The sequence below is a fragment of the Megascapheus bottae genome, chromosome 2 (assembly GCF_031878675.1).
Source record: "Megascapheus bottae isolate mThoBot1 chromosome 2, mThoBot2.hap1, whole genome shotgun sequence".
NCBI lineage: Eukaryota > Metazoa > Chordata > Mammalia > Rodentia > Geomyidae > Megascapheus > Megascapheus bottae.
In genome coordinates this window covers 53,104,231-53,126,182 of record NC_143510.1, presented here as the reverse complement: position 1 = coordinate 53,126,182, position 21,952 = coordinate 53,104,231, and the positions used below count along the sequence as shown (strand labels likewise).

Below are 21,952 nucleotides of genomic sequence, written 5' to 3'. Positions count from 1 at the left end.
GAGTTCCAGTCTTGGACAAAAAGGGCTGGGGGTGAGTGAGGTTTAGGTAGAGAACTTTCCTAATAAGCACCATGTCCCAAGTTCTAACCCCAGTATCACTACCACCACCACCACAAGAAAGTGAGTTAGATTTAACAATTTAGAAGCATCTATTGCAGCAGGATAGTCAAGACAAAAGCCAAACTAGAGGGGGATGAAGAATGAGGAGGAGATTTTGGATTGAATACAAGCAATTATCTCCAAAGCTCCCCAAATTCTACTAAAATTATGATGAAGGTATAGAAAAAAAACCCATAAATTTGCAAGGACAAAGACAACAGGTAACAGATGGGACATTGAGGAGCTAGACACCAGATAGATGAACAATACATGTCTAAGAAGAACAAAGAGATTGAAAAGGAGAAAAGTAATTTTCTAAAATTCCAGGAAGATTCCAAAATTGGAAGTACCAGGTACAGGACCTAAAACTACATTGTCTTCAAGCACTAGAATCAACACACACACACAAAAATAATGAAACATTTTTTAAAAGGAATGAGTATCCATCTCTAACAGAAGACGCCTAGAAAATACAAACTTATTTTTTGTTAATACTGGGGAAAAGACAGTGCCCTAAAAGCCAGTCCCAGGGCTTGAACTCAGGGCTGAGCACTGTCCTTGGGTTTTCTCAAGGCTAGAGCTCTACTATTTGAGTCACAGCACCATTTCTGACGTTTTCTGTGTATTTAGTACTGAGGAATTGAACCTGGGTCTTCATGTAAGCACTCTACCACTAGGCCAAACTCCCAGCCCTTTATAAGAGAAAGGAGAAAGATAAATTTCCCATGCAGGAATCAAAATGGCATTAGTCAGCTCAATAGCTGATTTAGAAATCAGATGATGTCAGGCACTGTAACTCATGCCTAGCTACTTAGGAGGCTGAGATCTGAGGATTATTGTTCAAAGCCAGCCCAGGCAGGAAAGCCTATGAAACTCTTACTCTTAATTAGCTTCCAAAAAAAGCCAGAAGTGGAGCTGTGACTCAAATGGTACAACACTAGCCTTGAGCAAAAAAAAAAAAAGCAAACCGGAGACAGTGTTCAAGGCCTGAGTTCAAGTGCCAGAGGTGATATACTCACACACACATACACACCATCAGAAGACAATGAGCAACCCTTAGAAACTGAGGAAAAAATTCTTCCCAAGCAGTCATTACACAGTGACTTATCAAGGAAGTGGCAGGATAGACGAACATCTTCAGACCTGCACGTTGTCAAAACAAATTCCTCCCCTGAACTTTGAGACACTCTACCATAACCTGGGAGTTAGGCAACAAAAAGCATGGCTTGGGAAATAGCATCCAGCCAGAGAAGAGGCAAAGAAAATCCCCCAGGCAAAAAGGTAAGGAAGAGCCAGGCACAGCTCAGGAAACAACCAACCACTGAGACAGGAGAACAGGGGGCCCAGAGAGGCCTCCAGTTCATGACAGATTTCCCTGGTATCAGCACCAAAACAGCAAAATATATCAAATAACAAATGTTGGAGGAAAGGTTTTGAAGAAGTTGGATCCTCTGTGAGCTTTTGATGGGGCTGTATAAAACTGCTGCGGAGGTGCCTCAAAAATTACAAATACTGGGTGGCTGGTAGCTCACACTTATAATAATCCTAGTAACTTAGGAAGCTGAGACTTCAGGATCCATGGTACAAACCTAGTCTGGGCAGGAAACTCTATGGGATTCTTATCTCCAGTTAACCACCAAAAAGCCAAAAGTAGAGTTGTGGCTAAATGGCAGAATGCCAATTTTCAGCCAAAAAAAATGCTAAGAGGAAGAATACAGGCCCTGAATTTAAGCGCCCCAAATCTCTACTGGGAATGGGTGAAGGACATATCAGCAAAGCAGTCCCAGGACTCAGTGCTTTTGAGAGTGAGAGCTTCTGGTGACACTCTCTGAGAGCCTCAGTCCCCAGCCCCAGGGCTGAAGTCCAGTGGGCTTCTTTGTCCTTTACAAACAGAAGATTGGGAAGATTGTCCTAGCCCTGTCCTCCTGGTCCTCCAGAGCTCCCTCCCCTCACCACTACAGCCACTTTCCAATTATTTCTCTTAACAGCATCCACCTTCCTCCTCCCCTGGGAGCTGTAAGGCCACAGTACCAGATGCCCTGAGTGCATTCTTAGCTCCTGCCCTTTCCCTCCCACTGTCACCTTTGGGCCGTGTGATGCCATTTGCCTCCTTTTTTTTTTTTTTTTTTTTTTTTTTGGCAGAACAGTCACAGTTCTGGGGTTTGGGGTTTTTGTTTTGCTTTTCTGGTTCTGGGGCTTGATACTATTTCTGAGCCTCTTTGTGCTCAAGGCTCAAGGATCTACCACTTGAGCTACAGTGCTACTTCCAGCTTTTTCTGAGTAGTTTATTAGAGATGAGAGTCTCAAAGGCTTCTCTGCCTTGGCTGGTTAAAGTTTTATACATCAAGGAAGTCAATGGCAGAGAGAGAGAAAGAAAGAGATGGTGGGGAGGGAGAGCAGGCAGGCAGATCTGTTTTAGATATATGAACTTTAAAATGTCTAATAATCAGGGCCCAGATGACTCACACCTGTAATCCTAGCTACTCAGGAAACTGAGATATAAGGATCATAGTTCAGAGCTAGCTAGAGCAGAAAAGTTCATGAGACTTGTATCTCCAATTAACCAGCAAAAGAAGCCAGAAGCAGAACTATAGTTCAATTGATATAGCACTAGCCTTTTGTGAAAAAGGGACAGTGGTACACATCTTTCATCACAACTATAATGGGAGGCTAAGATCAGGATAGTAGTTCCAGACTAGCTTGTGCAGGAAAAAAAATTTCAGAGCTCTCACCTCAACATAAAAAAGCTAGGCATGAAACGGGTACCAAGACATGTGAAAGGGTATCAATGTATGTGAATTAATGCACCTTCTATCTGGCAAATATCATGTAACCCTTTTACTAATTACAATAAAAAATAAATAAAAATTAAAAAAAAGCTAGGCATGGTGGTACATATCTGTCATTCCAGCTACTGCAGGAAGTATAAATAGGAGGACTGCAGTCAATACTGGCAGGCATAGATAAAAAGCTAGAGCCTAAATCAAAGAAAATCAAAGAAAATCAACCTGGGATTTTTGGCTCAAGCAGTAGAGCAAATGCTTAGCAAGCACAAGGCCCCAAGTTCAAAACCTAGTACTACCACTTCCATCTTTCTCCAACTTTCATTTCCCTTTTCTGCTCCCTATCCTTTTCCATACAACTGTACTGAGATATGTCACACCACACAATTCAGTCCTTAAAAGTACAAATTACAGAGTTGTGCAACCATAACCACAATCAATTTTAGAACATTTTCATTACTCCAGAAAGAAACCCAAGACTCATTACCAGTTACTTCCCACTTCCTTTATTCCCCTCTTCTCAGGCCCTAGACAACCACTAATCTATTTCCTGTCTCCATGGATATGCTTGTTCCAGATATTTCATATCAGTGAAATTATACCTAGTCTTTTTTACTGGCTTTCTTTCATGAATATAATGTTCATCTATTTGTGGCATGTATCCTTTTTACTACAGAGTATTATTCCACAGCATAGGAATATATTGTAATTTATTCAACCATTCAGCTGGTGGGGACTATTTGGAAACTATTATAAATGATGCTGCTATAGAATATTTGTGTGCGTGTGTGTTTTCATTCTTTTTTTTTTTTTTTTTTTTTGTCAGTCCTGGGCTTAAGCTCAGGGCTTGAGCACTGTCCTTGGACTTTCTCAAGGCTAGCACTCTACCACTGGAGCCTCAGTACCACTTCTGGCTTTTTTTTGCTATGTATGTGGTACCCAGGAATCGAACCCGGGTCTTTGTGCATGCTAGGCAAGCACTTTAACCACTAGGCCAAACTCCCGGCCTGTGTTTTCATTCTTGAGGGTTTAAATCTAAGACTGGAATTACTGGCCATGTGTTTAACCTTTTGAGGAACTGCCAAACTGTTGGTGTTCTTTTTTAGTCAGTCATGGGGCTTGAACTCTGGGCCTGGGCATTGTCCCTAAGCTCTTCAGCTCAAGGCTACTGCCCTACCCCTTGAGCCACAAATAAGAGTCTCATGGACTCTAGTGCCCAGTCTGGCTTTGAACAATGATCCTCAGATCTGAGCCTCCTAAGTAGCTAGGATTACAGGCTTGAGCCACCGCACCCAGCTGGTGTGTTTTTTTTTTTTTTTTTTTTGCCAGTCCTGGGCTTGAGCTCAGGGCCTGAGCACTGTCCTTGGACTTTCTCAAGGCTAGAGCTCTACCACTTGAGCCTCAGCACCACTTCCAGCTTTTTGCTATGTATGTGGGGCACTGAGGAATCGAACCTGGGCCTTCATGCATGCTAGGCAAGCACTTTAACCACTAGGCCAAACTCCCGGCCCATCAGCTGGTGTATTTTTATTTGTCATAGTTGTTGTTTTTGTTCTAGCAGCAGGTATAAAAGTATCTGGTAGTAAGAGGTGGAAAAATAGGAAACAAGAACATGAGATGGGATATTTATTAGAGTGGCAAAGATAGAATTGAGAGCATAATTTAGTACTAAAAGTGGGAGAAATTAACTTATTACTAATAACACTAATAGCTGGGCACAGTGGTAAGAAATGATAATCCTAGCTCCTCAGGAAGCTGAGAAAGGAATCACTCGAGGCCAGGAAGTGGAGGGTAATGTGAGCAAATGAATGAGAGTTCCTCTAAATAAAAACCAAAAACAAACCCCCAAATCAAAAAACCATCCAACATAATCACGAGAAGTTATACTTAAAGGTTCTATGAACCTGAGTATGGATGGTGGTGTATACCTGTAACTCTAGTACTTAGGAAGCAGAGGCAGGAGGACTACAAGTTCAAAGCCAGCCTGGATTACACATGAGATCCTGTCTCTAAAATACATAATAGCCAAGTAAGAGTGAGGCCCTGAGTTCAAACTCTAGTACCAGCAAATAAAATACATAAAATAAATAACATAAATGAATAAGTGAATCAATATGGAGGTAAATAAAATAAAATTTCGATTTTGTGGGAGCCAGATGGGAAAGTTGTAAAAAACACATGAAAATGTCTCTCATAAATGATAATACATTATTTTGCTACTTCTTTTCTCTCTGCAACAAGCTTGACAGACTTAGACAACTGAAGCCTGTCAAGAAATGAGGCTATGGTAGTATCTACCAGTCTTGTCTTCATTAGTGCCCCACAAAGGTCTTTAGTACATTGATAACAAGAAAAACAGACCTTAAGCTTGAGATCAGCATGGGCTGTGTAGTAAGCCTTTCTTTTTTTTTTTTTTGCCAGTCCTGGGCTTGAGCTCAGGGCCTGAGCACTGTCCTTGGACTTTCTCAAGGCTAGAGCTCTACCACTTGAGCCTCAGCACCACTTCCGGCTTTTTTTTTTCTATGTATGTGGTACCGAGGAATCGAACCCGGGTCTTCATGCATGCTAGGCAAGCACTTTAACCACTAGGCCAAACTCCTGGCCCTGTAGTAAGCCTTTCTAAAAAAATAAATAAAATAAAAAAAGCTGAGGGCTGGTGGTTTACACCCTTGTAATCCTAACAACTCAAAGGTCAGGATCTGAAAGCTGGTCCTTCAAAGTCAGAAAATTCTTTAAGACTAACTCCTTAAAATTAACTAGCAAATCGCCAGACTTGTAGTATAGCTCAAGTGGTAGGGTAGGCCAGCCTGGAGCAAGAAAACTAAACAAGTGTAAGGAACTAAATTCAAGCTTCCCCTATAAAAAGAAAAGGAAAAAAAATGGGGGGGTGGGGGGAGGAGGCCAAAATACGAAGGGAAAGTAATTCTTCCAAATGAAAAGCAGTCCCCTTTCTTTTTGTCCAAAGGAAATGAGTGTTGATGCTGGAGGAGTTAAATTATAATAACACATGCCGGGGAGATGATGTCAGGGAGGCGTGGCTAACCCTTTGCAAGTATGGAATTCCTTCAGTCCCAAACATTTCCTCTTCCACTCTCACCTATAGTAAGTCTCTCCACTGAGACAACCCCTTCAAACCCGAAGACATTGTGTTCAGAAGGTAGGATGGATCTTCCTGGAATGAGTCTCCTCCACTCATCAAGATAGCACATTAAATTATCTTGCAGAATCTCCTTTTGAAAGCTGTATTCCTTCCTTTCTGCAACTATTTTACCCAAGAAATGAATGGTAATTTGGCAAGAAAATATCTACCCTTTAATAGGCGTTAAGAATATTTGTTGATGACATTTCTGCATTTCTTTTTGGCCAACAAAAGAAGTATGACTGCCAGCCATAAGCATCTCAGTAAAACACCTTCACTGAGGAATTATATAAACAGAAGCATATCAACATGTTTCAAAATACAACAATCCTACTTTTTATTTTGGGGGGCAGTTCTAGGGCTGAATTGAGGGCCTGGGTACTGTCACTGAGTTTCTTTTGCTCAAGGCTAGCACTCTTCTAGTTGAGCCACAGTGCCACTTCTGGATTTTTCTCATTTGGTGGTACTGAGGAATCGAACCCAGGGTTTCATGCGTGCTAGGCAAGCATTCTCCCACTAAGCCACATTCCCAGCCCCCTACTTTTTCCCCAAACTGTTATCACCGGCAATTATAATTATACTTATTCCACAAGCTGGAGGTGATGACTACAGTCAAAAGTAAATAATGCGTTAAGAATTGTCATTTAAAGAAAGCAGTAGATATGTGCAGTTTTCTTTTTATTTCCATTCTTTTGGGAAGGGTAGGGGTACACAGTGCTCTACCACTTGAACCATAACACTTCTCCCATATACTTGTTCTATTGGGAAACTGAGATTTTTAACAGAAATGACAAACTAGCCATTGTCAAAATAGAAACTGTCCTGGCATAGTCTGGAAGGACTATTTCTTGTTATTTTCCTTAAGGACTTAGATTGGCATAATGACATGGAGAAAGATTTTATTTTATAAACTTCTTTATGTTTCATTTAGAAATAATAATGTCTTACAATTAACATTTTAAAAAAAAGTTGGAAGGTGGGGGGGAGGAGGGAAATGGGGACCAAGACATGAGAATATAATGTAACCCTTCTATTAATTACAATAAGAAATAAATGAAAAAAAAGAAAGGAAGAGGGAGAAGAGGAAAGAGGGAGAGGGAGAAGGAGAGAGAGAGAAAGAAATAAAAGACTGGTCTTAAAAAATAAATAAATAAAATATGAAAAAAAAAATTTTGGAGGGGCTGGGAGTTTGGCCTAGTGGTAGAGTGCTTGCCTAGCATGCACGAAGACCCAGGTTTGATTCCTCAGTACCACATACATAGAATAAGCCAGAAATGGTGCTGAGGCTCAAGTGGTAGAGCTCTAGCCTTGAGAAAGTCCAAGGACAATGCTCAGGCCCTGAGCTCAAGCCCAGGACTGGCAAAAAAAAAAAAAAGTTGGGATCGGGAATATGGCTTAGTGGTAGAGTGCTTGCCTAACATGCATGAAGCCCTGGGTCCGATTCCTCAGTACCACATACACAGAAGCTGGAAGTGGTGCTGTGACTCAAGTGGCGGAGTGCTAGCCTTGATCAAAAAGTGCCCAAGGACAGTGCACAGGCCCTGAGTTCGAGCCCCAGGACTGGCAAAAAAAAATGAATAAAAGTTATTTTAAAGATTTAGCCTTAGGTAAAAATGCTCGAATTTATATAAATAGGTTGAGTGCTGATGGCTCAAGCCATCCTAGCTGCTCAGGAGGCTGAGATCTGAGGATCATGGTTCAAAGTCAACCCAGGCAGCAAAGCTTGTGGACTCTTATTTCCAATTAACCACCAATTCTTGACAATAAAAGCTCAGGGATAGTACCCAGGCCCTGAGTTAAAGGCCCAAGACCCTCCTCTACCCCCACCTCAATCACTTTTTTTTTTCCAGTCCTGGGGCTCAAACTCAGGGGCTGGGCACTGTCCTTGGGCTTTCTCAAGGTTAGTGCCTACCACTTGAGCTACAGCACCACTTCCTGCCTTTTTTTTTTTTCCACTGTGTATATAGTATCGAGAAATTGAACCCAGGGCTTCATGCAAGCTAGAAAAGCACTCTACCACTTGGCCACACTCCCCCCCACACACACATTTTTTAGCACGAAGAAACGTATTCAAAATACCTTCCTAAACAGTAAAACACATTAAATCTTACATGTCAGCACTACGACAAAGAGCGATATAGTAATTAACATGCCAACATTCACAGCAGTCACCCATGTACCCTCAAAGTGATGCAGATACAGCATCTCATGACATGGACCTGTAAGAACCTGGAGAATTGTGTACAAATATATCAAGAACCATGTATCCCTCCTTCCTTGACCACAGGTCCCAGTGTTGCCTGGCCATCGCCCTCAAACTTTTTGGATTGTCAAGTTAGGAGACGTGAATCTATGTTCACCCTCATAACTTTCATCGCTCTAGTAGACGAGATTTAGAAGCTGTTAACCATTACCCATACTCCAGGACAGGAAAGGGTCTGGAGAGCTGAGAAAAGAGATGGTGAGATATTTTTTGCATGCAGGAAATCCTGAAATAAGAAAAAAAATTGGGGGGTGGGCGTGGGTATTGAACTTTTTTGGGTCATCTAAGAAACTTGGAAAAAAGCAAAATGAGGAAGGCAATTTTTTATACAGAACTATATAGATTTGAAGAGAAGTCAGATGAAATGTTCTCCTTTCAGATACATAGTTATAATACATAACAAGACCTATATATTTGATAGAAGAATCTCAGTTTATGGGCAAATACACATACATTGGTAACCAACAAAACATGTATGGACTTTTCTTTCTTAAGGCCAGCAACAGAATGGACACTATTCAAACCAACAGCTGAACACTAACATGAAGGGTTTGGGTCACTAACTTAGTTAGATATTTGAGTTTCTATCTATATGTAATAGTATCTTTAGGTTCATGAAAAAGCAACATAAATCTTTTCCCACTGTCAAATATTACATTAGATGAACAATAACAGTAAAAATAAAAAGGCCTAAGTACCGATACACACGTTTTTTTCTTCAAGGAACAGCTAAAATACCCCAAAGAGTAGGTACAAAGTCTTCCTGCCTCCAGCATCAAGTTCATCCTAATCAGGATTGTGTACCCTGGAATGCCAAGCAACTGCCAAACCTGTGTGCTGGCAAATGTAGGCAAGAAGGTCCCTCACTCCCTGGACTATCCATTTGCCCACCATAGGAGAACTCCTGTGGCAGTCCTGGGTTAATTGTAAGGCTTATCTGCACAGCTCCAAGTACCAGCTCAAAAGAAAGACCTAAAGAATCACAGAGCTTTCTGCCTTAATCCCAAGGCATTTCTCTCAGTCTCTCAAGTCTCCTCAGAGTCTTCTTTGGGCTGCTGGGGGCAGCGGGGAGGGGGAGAGGGGGTATGGTTGAGAAACACCCACACAGTTCTTAATGAGCTGTGAGATTTCACTGAGGACCCATGAGCTTGTCTACCTGGTGGTATAGGTAGGAAAGGAAAATACACAGCGTGGAGAATGGAAACAATGATCCAAAAGGTAAAAATTAAATAAACAAAAACTCATGTGGGGTGAGGGGGGCCCATGGGGAGACACGTTCTAAAATGATATTCTACTAGTCCCATGAAGATTGTACATAGGTGGGAAATTAAACTAACTTCATTGCACAAAGATATAAACTTTCAGGCTCGATCCGTTGTTGTCATTGCTGTTTTAAAAAATTTCTCTACCTTCTCAGGTCCCACACAATGAGACTGTAAATTCTTTGAACTCCGGGACCAGGTGAGGACAGGCACCAAAAAAATTGGTAGAAAAGGGAGAGAGGCACTGAGAGGGAGGAATCTGGCTCCGCTGTTCAAGGAGCCTGCTAAAACCGAGGGCACTCACTGATCCCCAGAAGAGGAAGTAGCTACATTCCAAAAAAAGCGCTTTTCCCTACCTTCTTGTTGTTCTTGTTATAGCCAAAAGTCGAAATCCCAGGCCTGGAAGCCACAGATAGCAGCATTTTCTCCTTACTGTTTGGGGAGCTGAGAGAGAGACAGAGAAAGGGAGAGGGAGAGAGGGAATGAGGGAGGGAGGGAGAGAACGAGAGAGAGAGAGAGAGAGAGAGAGAGAGAGAGAGAGAGAGAGAGAGAGAGAGAGAGAGAGAGAGAGGAGAAGGAAAGGGAGGGGGAAAGGGAAGGAGGAGGAGAGAACGGGAGAAGAGAGGGAGGGAAGAACAGAGGGGGGAGAGGGAGGAAAGGAGAGAGGGAGAGAGGGAAGGAGGGAGGGAGAGGGAGGGAGAGAGAGAGAGAGAGAGAGAGAGAGAGAGAGAGAGAGAGAGAGAGAGAGAGAGATGGGAGATGGGGGGGGGGGGGTGCTGAGGGTAAGAATGAGCGAGGGCTGCTCCAGTGCGTCACTGAGAAGTTAACTCACAGTCTGGACAAGCCACTCCACTGGGTCCTAATGCCCAAGATGTTCTGTGTTGGTTTGCTGACAACAGGCTCCACAGTTAAAATCAGAAAGACGTTCTTAGGTCTAACCTCTTTCAAATTCATCCACTTTCCTCTATGAACAAGTTCTGATTATCATAAAAAAAAAATAATGAAGCCCCTCCCCCTTTTCTTAAAGCTGATGTCAGGCCTGATGTTAAAGTCACCCCAGGCTTAGCCGCTTTGAGATCATAGAAGAAGAATACCATACCAAGGGAGCTGTGAGGTGAGCTCAGGGATTCCTCTACCATACATACACGTAAGCATGATCTCTCTGAACAAAGAACAAAAACGAAGGAATCCAGGTGCTGGTGGCTCAGGCTGGTAATCTTAGCTACTCAGGAGGCTGAGAGGTAAAGACTGAGGTTCAAAGCCAGCAGGAAAGTTCATGAGACATTTTTTTTTTTTTTTGGTCCATCATGGGGCTTGAACTCAGGCCTGGGCACTGTACCTGAGCTCTTTAGCTCAAGGCTAGCATTCTACCACTTAGAGCCACAGCTCCACTTCCAGTTTTCTGGTGGCTAATTGGAAATAAGTTTCACAGACTTTCTTGCCAAGGCTGGCTTTAAGCCACAATCCTAACATCTCAGTCTCTAGAGTAGCTAGGATTACAGGTGCAGCCACCACGTCCTAGCTATCCATGAAACTCTTATCTCCAATTGGCCAGCAAAATAAAAAAACAGAAGTGGATGTGGCTCAAATGATAAAGCATCAGCCTGGAGTAGAAAAATCCAAATGGAAGTGTGAGGCCTGTGTTTAAGCTTTACTACTGGAACACACACACACACACACACACACACACACATACACACACACACACACACACACACGGGGGGGGGGAGGGAGAGAAGTAAGGAGGGAAGGAGGAGGGAGGGAGAGAGGAAAGGAGGGATGGAGAGAAGGAGGTAAGGAGATGGGGTTGGAGGGAGGAAGGGAGTACCTCGAAGAACAGAGAAAAAGAAAGTATGGGGAGTAATCTGAGAACCTGGGTAGTTTTCTCCTGGGCTACACTACTGGGCTAGTGTCCCAGTCCACACTCTTATATCATATTCATGTAGGAAAAAGGCACTCTCAGACTGAACTTCATCACCAGCCTCAGTGCCTAGCAATCTCTTTGGCAAATGGAAGCTAGCTTATAGCATCTCCCATCACCCCCAGGGCTGGGGATGGAGCCTGTGGTCCTAGCTGCGTGCACGTTTGGTAAGCACTCTACCAGGGCCCATCAACCTTTATTTGACTCCTTATCACACTATTTCTTTCAGATCCGCAAAGCTGAAACAAGTTCAGTAACTCACCAAACTTGAGACTTATGGCCAAGCTGAATCTCACAGAGTCGGGATGCCTGCTTCAAGTTGTCTCTGAGCTGGAAAACATACAAACAAAAAAACACATGTATATGACTATTGAAAAAGCATATGTATCAGAGGAAAAAAATACAAAGTTTTCCAAGAAAGAACTTAAAGAGTCAGGAATCTACCACAGAGGCAAGACTCAGCTCTAATGGTGTCCAAGGAATGCTCTTGGAGGTGTAGCTTTAACAAGAAAAGAAACTTGCAGAAAATAAAAACATAAGAATGATAAACGAGGACTCCTACCCATCCAGTCGAAGAGGATATAAAGTAGAGGCCTTCAGATCCCTTCATAAAGCCGGCTTGCTGCCATCATCCCAAGAATTCTCCACAAATAAATGAAACTATCTGCTGTATCACTACTAACGCGAATCCCAAACTCTCCCCAGAATGAACTCCTGGTCTCTACTCTTGGTTTTCCTGTCAATTTTTTTTTCTTGCTGTGATAATAGAGCAGACAATCCTAGCATTCTGCAGAGTAAACTCACATATCCACATCCACCCCCAATCCCCAGCTTTCATTTCCAATAGGACAGGAAGTGCCTGCTCAGCTCAAGGGACACAGGAAGGGTGGGAACAGGCTCAATGTGGGAACTGCAACTGAGATTCGGAGCAATGGCCAATGACAGTAAATAAATAAATAATAGCATCTTTCACTGATGCAGGGTTGTTTTTTTTTCCCATCCACCCTACCACCCCGCCAAAGTTCTTTCTCTACCCTCAAAGACATTTGCAATCTACCTATACATTTATCCTTGCTGTAATTTAAGCCCTTAAATGTGTACAGAAACTTTACTCCGGAAGGACTTAAGAGAGTGGTCAATTTAACTTTTTAAAAATTTGCGCCCCTCTCCGGGCTTGAATACAGGGCTGGTACACTGTCCCTGAGCTTATTTGCTAGTGCAAAATAACCACAGAGCCAGCTTTTTTTTTTTTTTTTTTTTTTTTTTGTGGGTCATGGGGCTTGAACTCAGCCTGGGCGCTGTCCCTGAGCTCTTCAGCTCAAGGCTATTGACCTACTCCTTGAGCCATAGCCCCACTCCCACTTTTGTGCCTAGGCTTGCTTTGAACCTTGATCCTCAGATCTCAGCCTCCTGAGTAGCTAGGATTACAGGCATGAGCTAGCTTTTTGGTAGTTAATTGGAGATAGATGTCTCAGGCTTTTCTACCTGAGTTGGCTCTGATCCATCTCAGCCTCCTGAGTAGGTAGGATTATGGGCATGAGCCATTCAATCCCTAATTTAACTTAAATTTCTTTCTTTCTTTCCTTTTTTCCCCCCCAGTCGTGGGGCTTGAACTCAGGACCTAAGCACTGTCCTTGGGCTTTCCTCAAGGCCAGCACTCTACCACTTGAGCCACAGCACCAGTTCTGGCTTTTTTAAACTTAAATTTCTATAATAATCTTTTCTTGTTGTTGTCAGTCATGGGGCTTGAACTCATGGTTTGGGTATTATTCCTGAGCTTTTTGTGCTCAAGGCTAGTGTGCTACCATTTTTTTTCTTTTTGTGTCGGTCATAGGGCTTGAACTCTAGTTCTGGGTGCTGTCCCTGAGCACTTCAGCTCAAGGCTACTGCCCTACTCCTTGAGCCATAGCCCCACTCCCCCTTTTTTAGTGGTTAATTGGAGGTAAGAGTCTCATAGACTTTAGTACTTGGGTTGACTTTGAACCTTAATCCTTAGATCTCAGCCTCCTGAGTAGCTAGGATTACAGGTGTGAGCCAATGCACCCAGCTCCTGCTGTATTTTTTTTGGGGGGGGGGGGTAAGGTATTGCTTTGTACAGGTGACTCTAGGCTATGATCCCACTTGTACTTCCCTGTGTCTGTGGGGATGCCAGGAGCATGCAACCTGTACGCCCAGCCATTGGTTGAGATGGAGTCTCAAGAACTTTTTTATGCCTAGGCTAGTTTCAAACCCTCAATCTCTAACTCCTGGAATAGCTAGGATTATAGGCTTGAGTTACCACACTAAGCATTTATTCCTTATAGTGAAAACGTTCACCTTTTTTGGTTTTGTTTTGAGAGATAGGGTCTAGCTAAGGTGCCTAGACTGGCTTTAAACTCTTGGACTCAAGAGATTCTCTTCTTCTAATCTAAGTGCTAGAACTACAGGTATGTGCCACCCTAGTGTTTTTTTTCGCATAGCTTTTGGAGATGTAAGTAATGATTTCAAATCTTTTGAGTTAAAAACTCAGAAGTGAAAAAAAAACTCAGAAGTGGTATTACTGGATCAATTCAAATATCCTTAATGTATTATGTTCTCACATTCCTTAATGCAGGAATTATTTAATGATATGGTAGAATTTAATAAGCTAGTTGGGTGCTGGTGGTGGCTCCTGCCTGTAATGCTAGCTACTTAGGAGGCTGAATTCTGAGGATTCAAAGTCCATGAGACTCTTTTAAAAATATTTTTTTCTTTTCTTTTTTTTTTTTTTGTGGGTCATGGGGCTTGAACTTGGCCTAAGCGCTGTTCCCTGAGCTCTTCAACCCAAGGCTACTGCCCTACCCCTTGCACCACAGCCCCACTTTCCCTTTTCTAGTGATTAATTGGAGATAAGAGTATCCAATTTAAAAAAAAAAAAAGAGTCTCATGCTCTTTATTGCCCAGGCTGGCTGCCCATGCCCAGCAAATTTTTCTTTCTTTTATTTATATTTTATTTATATGGTACTGTGAAATTGAATCCAGGGCTTCATGCATGTTAGGTAAGCATTCTACCACTAAGCCACATTCCCAGCCCAGTCCATGAAACTCCTATCTCCAATTAACCAATAGAAAACTGAAGTGGAGTTGTAGCTCAAAGTGATAGACAGTCCTAGCTTTGAGCAAGAGATCAGGGACAGTTCACAGGTCCTTAGTTCAAGCACCACAACTAGAAAAAAAAATTTTAATGAACTGGACACAGTGTTGCATGCACTGAGGAAGTTGATGCAGGAGGATCCCTGGAGACTAAAAGTTGAGGCCAATCTGGGCAACACAATGCAATTTTTCTTTTAAAGTGAAGAAAAGGGATATATGAATGAAAAGAGAAATGACAGGTGCACATAGTCATAAGACTCAATAAACTTGAAGACCGTGAAGATGAAGCACATGGGAAAAAATAATGGAATGGGTGACTGACCAAATGCATTGGACAAAAAAATTTAAAAAAACCCTATTTGGAATAAGAAGAACCGTGTAACTATCTGAAAAACAAACATTTTTAACCCAGGAAAACAAAGAAAAAGAATAACATGGCTAGGTAAGTGATACATACTTATAATCCCAGCACTCAGGAAACAGAAGGAATAATAGTTTTGGACAACCTGGGCTATATAGGTAAGACTCTGTCTCAAAATAATTTTTTTTTGCCAGTCCTGGGGCTTGAACTCAGAGCCTGGGCATTGTTCTTGGGCTTTTCAAGTGGTAGGCTACCATTCTACCACTTGAGCCACAGCACCATTTCTGGCTTTTTCTATGTATGTAGTACCGAGGAATCGAACCTGGGTCTTTGTGCATGGGAGGCAAGCACTCTTACACTAGGCTACGCTCCTGGCCCTCAAAATAAAAATTTTAAAATATTTAAACCTACAGGTTTTGGAAGGAGGTAGACCTGACTTCAAATTCTGTTACCATTGGCACTATTTTTATGACTTTAGACCAAGTTACTTGTCATCTGTCATTTTCTCATTAAGAGGGAGACAATACCTACTTCTGTAGCCTTTGGAAGCATACCTAAGTTCTAGTTTAGACCTATTACTCACAAGGTAAGAGACACTGGGAGAAGGCTCTCTTGTGGAACCTTACTTTTCTCATCTAAAATGGCAAACTGGAGGAAACAGTTCTCAGCACTATGACTTAGGAAAGTGCTTGGCACCTAGCAAACACCAATACATAGCAGCCCCATCCCCAGTGCCAGTGATCACTCTACTGCCTTCCTTGCATGCTGGGTATGTCATAATCCAGATCCAAAAAGATCCAAAGCTAATGTTTTTTAAAAAAAAAAAAACAACTATCATTTTAAGATCAGATTAGGGCCAAACAGGCTAAACTGCATACCTGGAAAACATTCCATCAGAAATTCCAAGGATCATCCAGGCCAATTTCTTCTTTTCCATAAGCAAACAACCTAGTTACTCAGAAATCCTTCTCATAACCCCAGGCTCCTGTACTCAGAAACAATATCCCTGTTCTCTTTGAAAAAGAAATAAAGTGATACAGAATCATGGGCACCCTGTCTTCTTCTTCTTTCTCCTCCCCCGCCCCCCTCTCTTTCTCCAGCCCTGGGGCTTGAACTCAGGCCCTAGATACTATCTTTGAGCCTCTCTCTGTTCAAAACTAGCACTCTACCACTTGAGCCACAGCGTCATTTCTGGCCTTTTTCTGTTTATGTGGCACTGAGGAATCAAACCCAGGGCTTCATGTATGCTAAGTAAGCACTCTACCACTAAGCCACATTCCTAGTCCTTCTATGAGGAGCCTTCATGAGGCTTGATCTCTGGGCCTGGGCACTGTCCCTGAGCTCTTCAGCAGAAAGCTACTGCCCCACCATTTGAGCCTCAGCTCCACTTCCAGTTTTCTAGTGGTTAATTGGAAATAAGATTCTCACATTCTTTAGTGCCAGGGCTGGCTTTGAATCAAGATCCTCAGATCTCAGCCTCCTGAGTAGCTAGGATTACAGGCCTGAGCCATTGAGCCTGGCTCATAAAATATGCTTTTTTGTGGGCTGGAATGTAGCTCAGTGGTAAAACACTTGTTTAGTAAGTGTAGTATCTCCAGTACCAAAAAAGAAAACTCGGGGGGGGGGGGGGTGGAGGGAAGAGTTGTTTGTAACTTTTCTTAAGAAAGGAGGTATTTGGGGGCCAGGAGTTTGGCCTAGTTGTAGAGTGCTTGCCTAGCATGCACAAAGACCGGAGTTCAATTCTTTGGTACCACATACATAGGAAAAACCAGAAATGGTGCTGTGGCTCAAGTGGTAGAGCACTAGCCTTGAGAAAACCCAAGGACAATGCTCAGGCCCTGAGTTCAAGCCCCAGGACTGGCAAAAAGAAAAAAGAAAGGAGATACTTGGGGCAGGGAGTTTGCCCTAGTGGTAGAATGCTTGCCTAACACAAAGACCTGGGTTCAATTATTTGGTACCACATACATAGAAAAAGCTGGAAGTAATGTTGTAGCTCAAGTGGTAGAGCTCTGGCCTTGAGAAAGCTCAAGGACAGTGCTCAGACCCTGAGTTCAAGGCCCAGGACTGGTTTAAAAAAAAAAAAGTGGGAGGGAGGGATGGCATTTGCACCTGATGAAGTACAGACTAGTTTGTGATTTCTTCAGAACATTTATCCAAGTGAAGGAAGGAAAGCTGGCCCATTTTGGTCTGTATATGAAAGATGTTTCCACCAGAGTGGAGAAGCCAAAGAATGTATTACCTACAAATGTGTGGATGCCGGCCAGAGAGCCCACCACAGAGCCATGCTGCTGTGGTACATGTGGCTGGGTGCAGCCATGCTGGCAAGTTTGCTGGTGAAGCTCTGAATGTGGCCCAAAGCCTGAACATCATGCATCAGAGTTAAGCCCACACTACCAGCATACGTCTCTTCTTACCTTTCTTCTTGCCCCAGTTTGCATGAGCTTCCTTCCAATGCTAGGTAATGGAAATAGTTCAAAAACTCATTTATTTCCTGGTTAAAAAAAAATGAGGAAAAGGTTTCAGAAAGTGGGGGGAGGAAAAGGGGATTAAAAAATAAACAGAAAGTAAGGAGTGGGGTAAGGAGTTCATTCATTTTGTGCCAGTATTGGGCTTGAATTCATAGTTGCTTAGCCTTGGTACTTAAGGCTGGTGCTCTGCCAATTGAGCCACAGCTCCACTTCTAGATTTTTTTTTTGCCAGTCCTGTGCTTGAGCTCAGGGCCTGAGCACTGTCCTTGGGCTTTTTTCCTCAGGACTAGAGCTCTACCACTTGAGCCTCACACCATTCCAGCTTTTTTTTCTGTGTATATGGTACTGAGGAATCGAACCGGGCTCTTTGTGCATGCTAGGCAAGCACTCTACCACCAGGCCAAACTCCCAGCCCCTTATCTTTCATATCTATGCACAGTTGTTCCTCAAGTCTGTTTGCAGATAATGTAATTTTCACATTTATTAAGTACTTCCAATGAGAAACTGAACTCCCAGTAAATATTATGGGAAACACTGCCACCTCCTGGGAAAAATAGGTCATACCTCCCATGGCAAACTATAGGATGCATAGCAGGCAGAACTGTAGGGGTGTGTGTGTGTGTTATTTACAAATATATGTATATATTTATTTATTTATGCCAGTCCTGGGACTTGAACTCAGGGCCTGGGCACTGTCCTTGGGCTTTCTCAAATGCTCTACCACTTGAGCCATAGCATCACTTCCAGCTTTTTTTTGTGTAAACAGTACCAAGGAATCCAACTCAGGGTTTCATGTATGCTAGGCAAGCACTCTACCACTAGGCCACACTCCCGGCCTCTGTATTTATTTATTTTGGAGCAGCAACTCCCAAAGCAGCCAGTCTGTATTTAAACTTGAGATTCTCCGATCTCAGCTCCCTAAGTGCTGGAATTACAGGCATGGGCTACCATACCCAGCAGTAGTAAAACTCAGCTCTAAGCCTGGTGCCAGAGGCTCCCACCTGTAATCCTAGCTACTCAGTATAATATAACCTGGAAGATTTAGCTGCCAAATTGTTTTTGTGTTTGTAAAAATGCTTAACCTGCTCGACCACCTGCGTGTGGTTTCATCCTTGTGGTTATTGACTGTGGCATCGTAAGGTGACGTCATACGGTGACTACCACCTGTGCCTGCTGTTTACCTTTAAAAGCTCAGCCCCAGTGAAGGTCGGGGCTGCTCTCTATCAGCCCGAAGGTGGAGAGTTGCTGCTGCGCTGCTATTAAACTGACTCCTAGCTCGGTTCACTGAGTGCTGGTGACTCTATTGCTGGGGGGTTGGGTCTATGGCTGGGATATTACACTCAAGAGGCTGAAGTCTGAAGCACTAAGCCACTTTCCCAGCCCCACATCCCATCCCTCTATAAAGCTTATTTCTACTTAACCACCCAAAAGCTGGAAGTAAAGTTATGGCCCCAGCCACAACTTGAGTGAAAAAGCAAAGGAACAAAAGAACAGCATCTGAGTTCCAGCCCCAGGACTAAAACAAGCCAAACAAAACCCCTCATTCCTAGCTGCCTAGATCAATTGGCTAAATCAATGGCAGAGACTCAAATGAGGTGGGCATTTTGCAAGTTATAAACAAACAAAAAAAGACTGTGTCAAGCTTTAACTGAAATGATGAATTTTTAAAATATCTTGTAGTGTAATCAATATACTTCCCAAGTCACCAGTCTTACATGCTCCATCCTCATGCAAAGGCTGCAATACTGTAGTGTAGGCAAAAATCATCCAAAAGGTCAAAGTTCAGCTGGGGCTGGTTCTCTAAGCAAAGAAACTCTGGTTCTACAGGCAAATTTTCTTCATTGCCCAATCAATTCCTGTTACTGAAAGAATGAATTCTAGTGTGGAGCTCACTACTGACTAAAGTTAACTCAGTGAAGCAGGGAGAAGAAATAAAGGGAAAAAAAACTTTTGAGAAATATATAAAAGTTCTTTTAAAATTAAAAAAAAATTGTGCCAGTCCTGGGGCTTGAGGTCACGGTCTAGGTACTGTCCCTGACCTTTTGTGCTCAACGTTAGCACTCAGCACCATTTCAGACTCTTTGTGACTAACTGGAGATGAGAGTCTCACAGACATCCTGTTCAGGCTGGCTTCCTCAGATGAGTAGTTAGGATTACAGGTGTGAGTCACTGGCCCCAGGCTTAGAAATCATTTAATATGGGCTGGGAGCTTAGGCAAGTGGTTGAGTGTTCGACTAGTATGCACGAAGTCGTGGGTTCGATTCCCTGGTACCACATACATAGAAAAAGCTGGAAGTGGCCGGGCACCGGTGCTCATGTCTATAATCCTAGCTACTCAGGAGGCTGAGATCTGAGGATCGAGGTTCGAAGCCAGCCCAGGCACAAAAGTCCATGAGACTCTTGTCTCCAACTAAACACAAGAAACTCGGCATTGGTGCTGTGACTCAAGTGGTAGAGTGCGAGCCTTGAGCTGAAGAGCTCAGGGACAGTGCCCAGGCCCAGAGTTCAAGCCCCATGACGGACCCAAAAAAAAAAAAAACCCAAAACAAAAAACAGAAGTGGCACTGTGGTTCAAGTGACAGAGTTCTAGCTTTGAGCAAAAAGTGTGCAAGAACAGTGCTCAGGCCCTGAGTTCAAGACCCAGGACTAGAAAAAGAAAAAAGAAAAAAACATCTGGGACCAGGAGTTTGGCCTAGTGGTGGAATGCTTGCCTAGCATGCACAAAGACTTGGGTTCAATTCCTCATTACCATAGAAAAGCTGGAAGTGGTACTGTGGCTGAAGTGATACAGCGCTAGCCTTGAAAAAAGCCCAAGGACAATGCTCAGGCCTGGCCAAAAAAAAAGAAAAAAAATATATATATATATGGCACTTTTAATCTTGATCTGAAAGTATCACAGAACAAATAATAATTTTCCTATGAAACAGGGTAAGATTAGCCTACTAGTATGTATAAAACTAACTAATGGGGCCATGAGTTTGGCCTAGTGGTAGAATGCTTGCCTAGCATACACAAAGACCTAGGTTTGATTCCTCAGTACCATACACATAGAAAAAATCCAGAAGTGGTGCTGTTGCTTATGTGGTAGAGCTCTAGGCTTGAAAAAGTCCAAGAACAGGGCTCAGACCCTGAGTCCAAGCCCTAGGACTAGAGAAAAAAAAAGAAAACTAATGTTGTACATAATTTACACTGAGCATTAAGATCCTTAAAGCCAAGCATAACAGTACATGCCTGTAATCATGGCTACTCAGGAGGCTGAGGCATGAATGCAGCAAGTAAAAAAAAAAAGGTAAAAAAAATTGCCACTTGGGCAAAATAAAGGAGGCAGAAAGCTAGAGTCCTTGAATTAGAGGAAGTCTTACTGATAGGAGAACAGTAAGGCATACAGGGTATGCCTACAGAAAAGCAAACAAAAAGGTCACTATCCAGTTTTAAAGTAAATAAACCTCTCCAACTTGGCCCAACCACGGCAATGCAGAACCAATTTTCCACCGAAGATAGGAATCATAGATTTTTATATTTATTTTCCCACAGTTACATTATTTAAAAAAACAATGTTAATAAAATCTTTTTAAAAAAGATAACGCTAAAAAACAAAATGTGTGTGTGTGTGTGTGTGTGTGTGTGTGTGTGTGTGTGTGTGTGCGCGTAACCCAGGCTGACCTTAAAAATTTGAAATTCTGCGTCTAGACTGCTGAAGTTACAGATATGGCCCACTATTTCCAAGTTAGTTCTGATTTTAATCCCCAAATGAGCTACCTGATGAGAGTTCATGTCTGTAATCCTAGCTACTCAGTAGGCTGAGATCAAAGGATTGATAGCCCAGGCAAGAAAAGTTTGTGAGAACCTTATCTCCAATTAACCAGTAAAAAGCTAGAAAGTGGATTTGTAGCCCAAGTGGTAAGAATGCTAGCCTTGAGTGAAAAAAGTAAGAGCCAGGGCTGGGAGTTTGGCCTAGTGGTAGAGTGTTTGCCTAGCATGCACGAAGACCCAGGTTCGATTCCTCGGTACCACATACATAGAAAAAAGCCGGAAATGGTGCTGAGGCTCAAGTGGTAGAGCTCTAACCTTGAGAAAGTCCAAGGGCAGTGCTCAGGCCTTGAGTTCAAGATCAAGACTGGCAAAAAAAGAAAAAAAGAAAAAAGAAAAAAAATAAGAGCCAGTGCCAAGGTTCTGAGTTCAAGCTCCAGTATCAGTATACACACACCCTGTCACAAATTCTCCCCCTGTATCATGATACTTCCATATAAAATACCTCCTTTAGCCGGGCGCGGTGGCGCACACTTGTAATCCTAGCTACTCAGAGGCTGAGATCTGAGGATCAAGGTTCAAAGCCAGCCCTGGCACAGAAGGACCCAAGACTCTTATCTCCAATGAACCTCTTGGGGCTTGGCTCAAGGGTAGGGCCGTAGCCTTGAGCTGAAGAGGTCAGGGACAACACATAGGCCCAGGGGTAGGGCATCAGCCTTGAGCTGAAGAGCTCAGGGACAGTGCCTAGGCCCAGCGTTCAAGCCCCATGACCACCACCAACAACAACAAAAAGAC

The 21,952-nt window shown here is 42.9% G+C and overlaps 1 protein-coding gene across 2 annotated transcripts in view; it reads right to left on the bottom strand.

Annotated features, from left to right (window-relative positions):
- Rbms2 (RNA binding motif single stranded interacting protein 2) overlaps positions 1–12,290 on the bottom strand; it is a 41,695-nt gene extending 29,405 nt beyond the window's left edge. Inside the window, exons 1-2 of one of the 2 annotated variants that reach the window (XM_090327373.1) lie at positions 12,030–12,290; positions 11,730–11,797 (exon numbers count right to left, since the gene is read on the bottom strand). Coding sequence is in view for 1 of the 2 variants with exons in the window: in XM_090327370.1 (XP_090183496.1) it covers positions 9,903–9,968 (66 nt within the window). In the remaining variant the exon portion in view is untranslated. Of the gene's footprint in view, positions 1–9,902; positions 10,295–11,729; positions 11,798–12,029 lie in introns of those variants that run through there. The other variant, XM_090327370.1, reaches the window with a different exon arrangement.
- Positions 12,291–21,952: the final 9,662 nt, after the last annotated feature.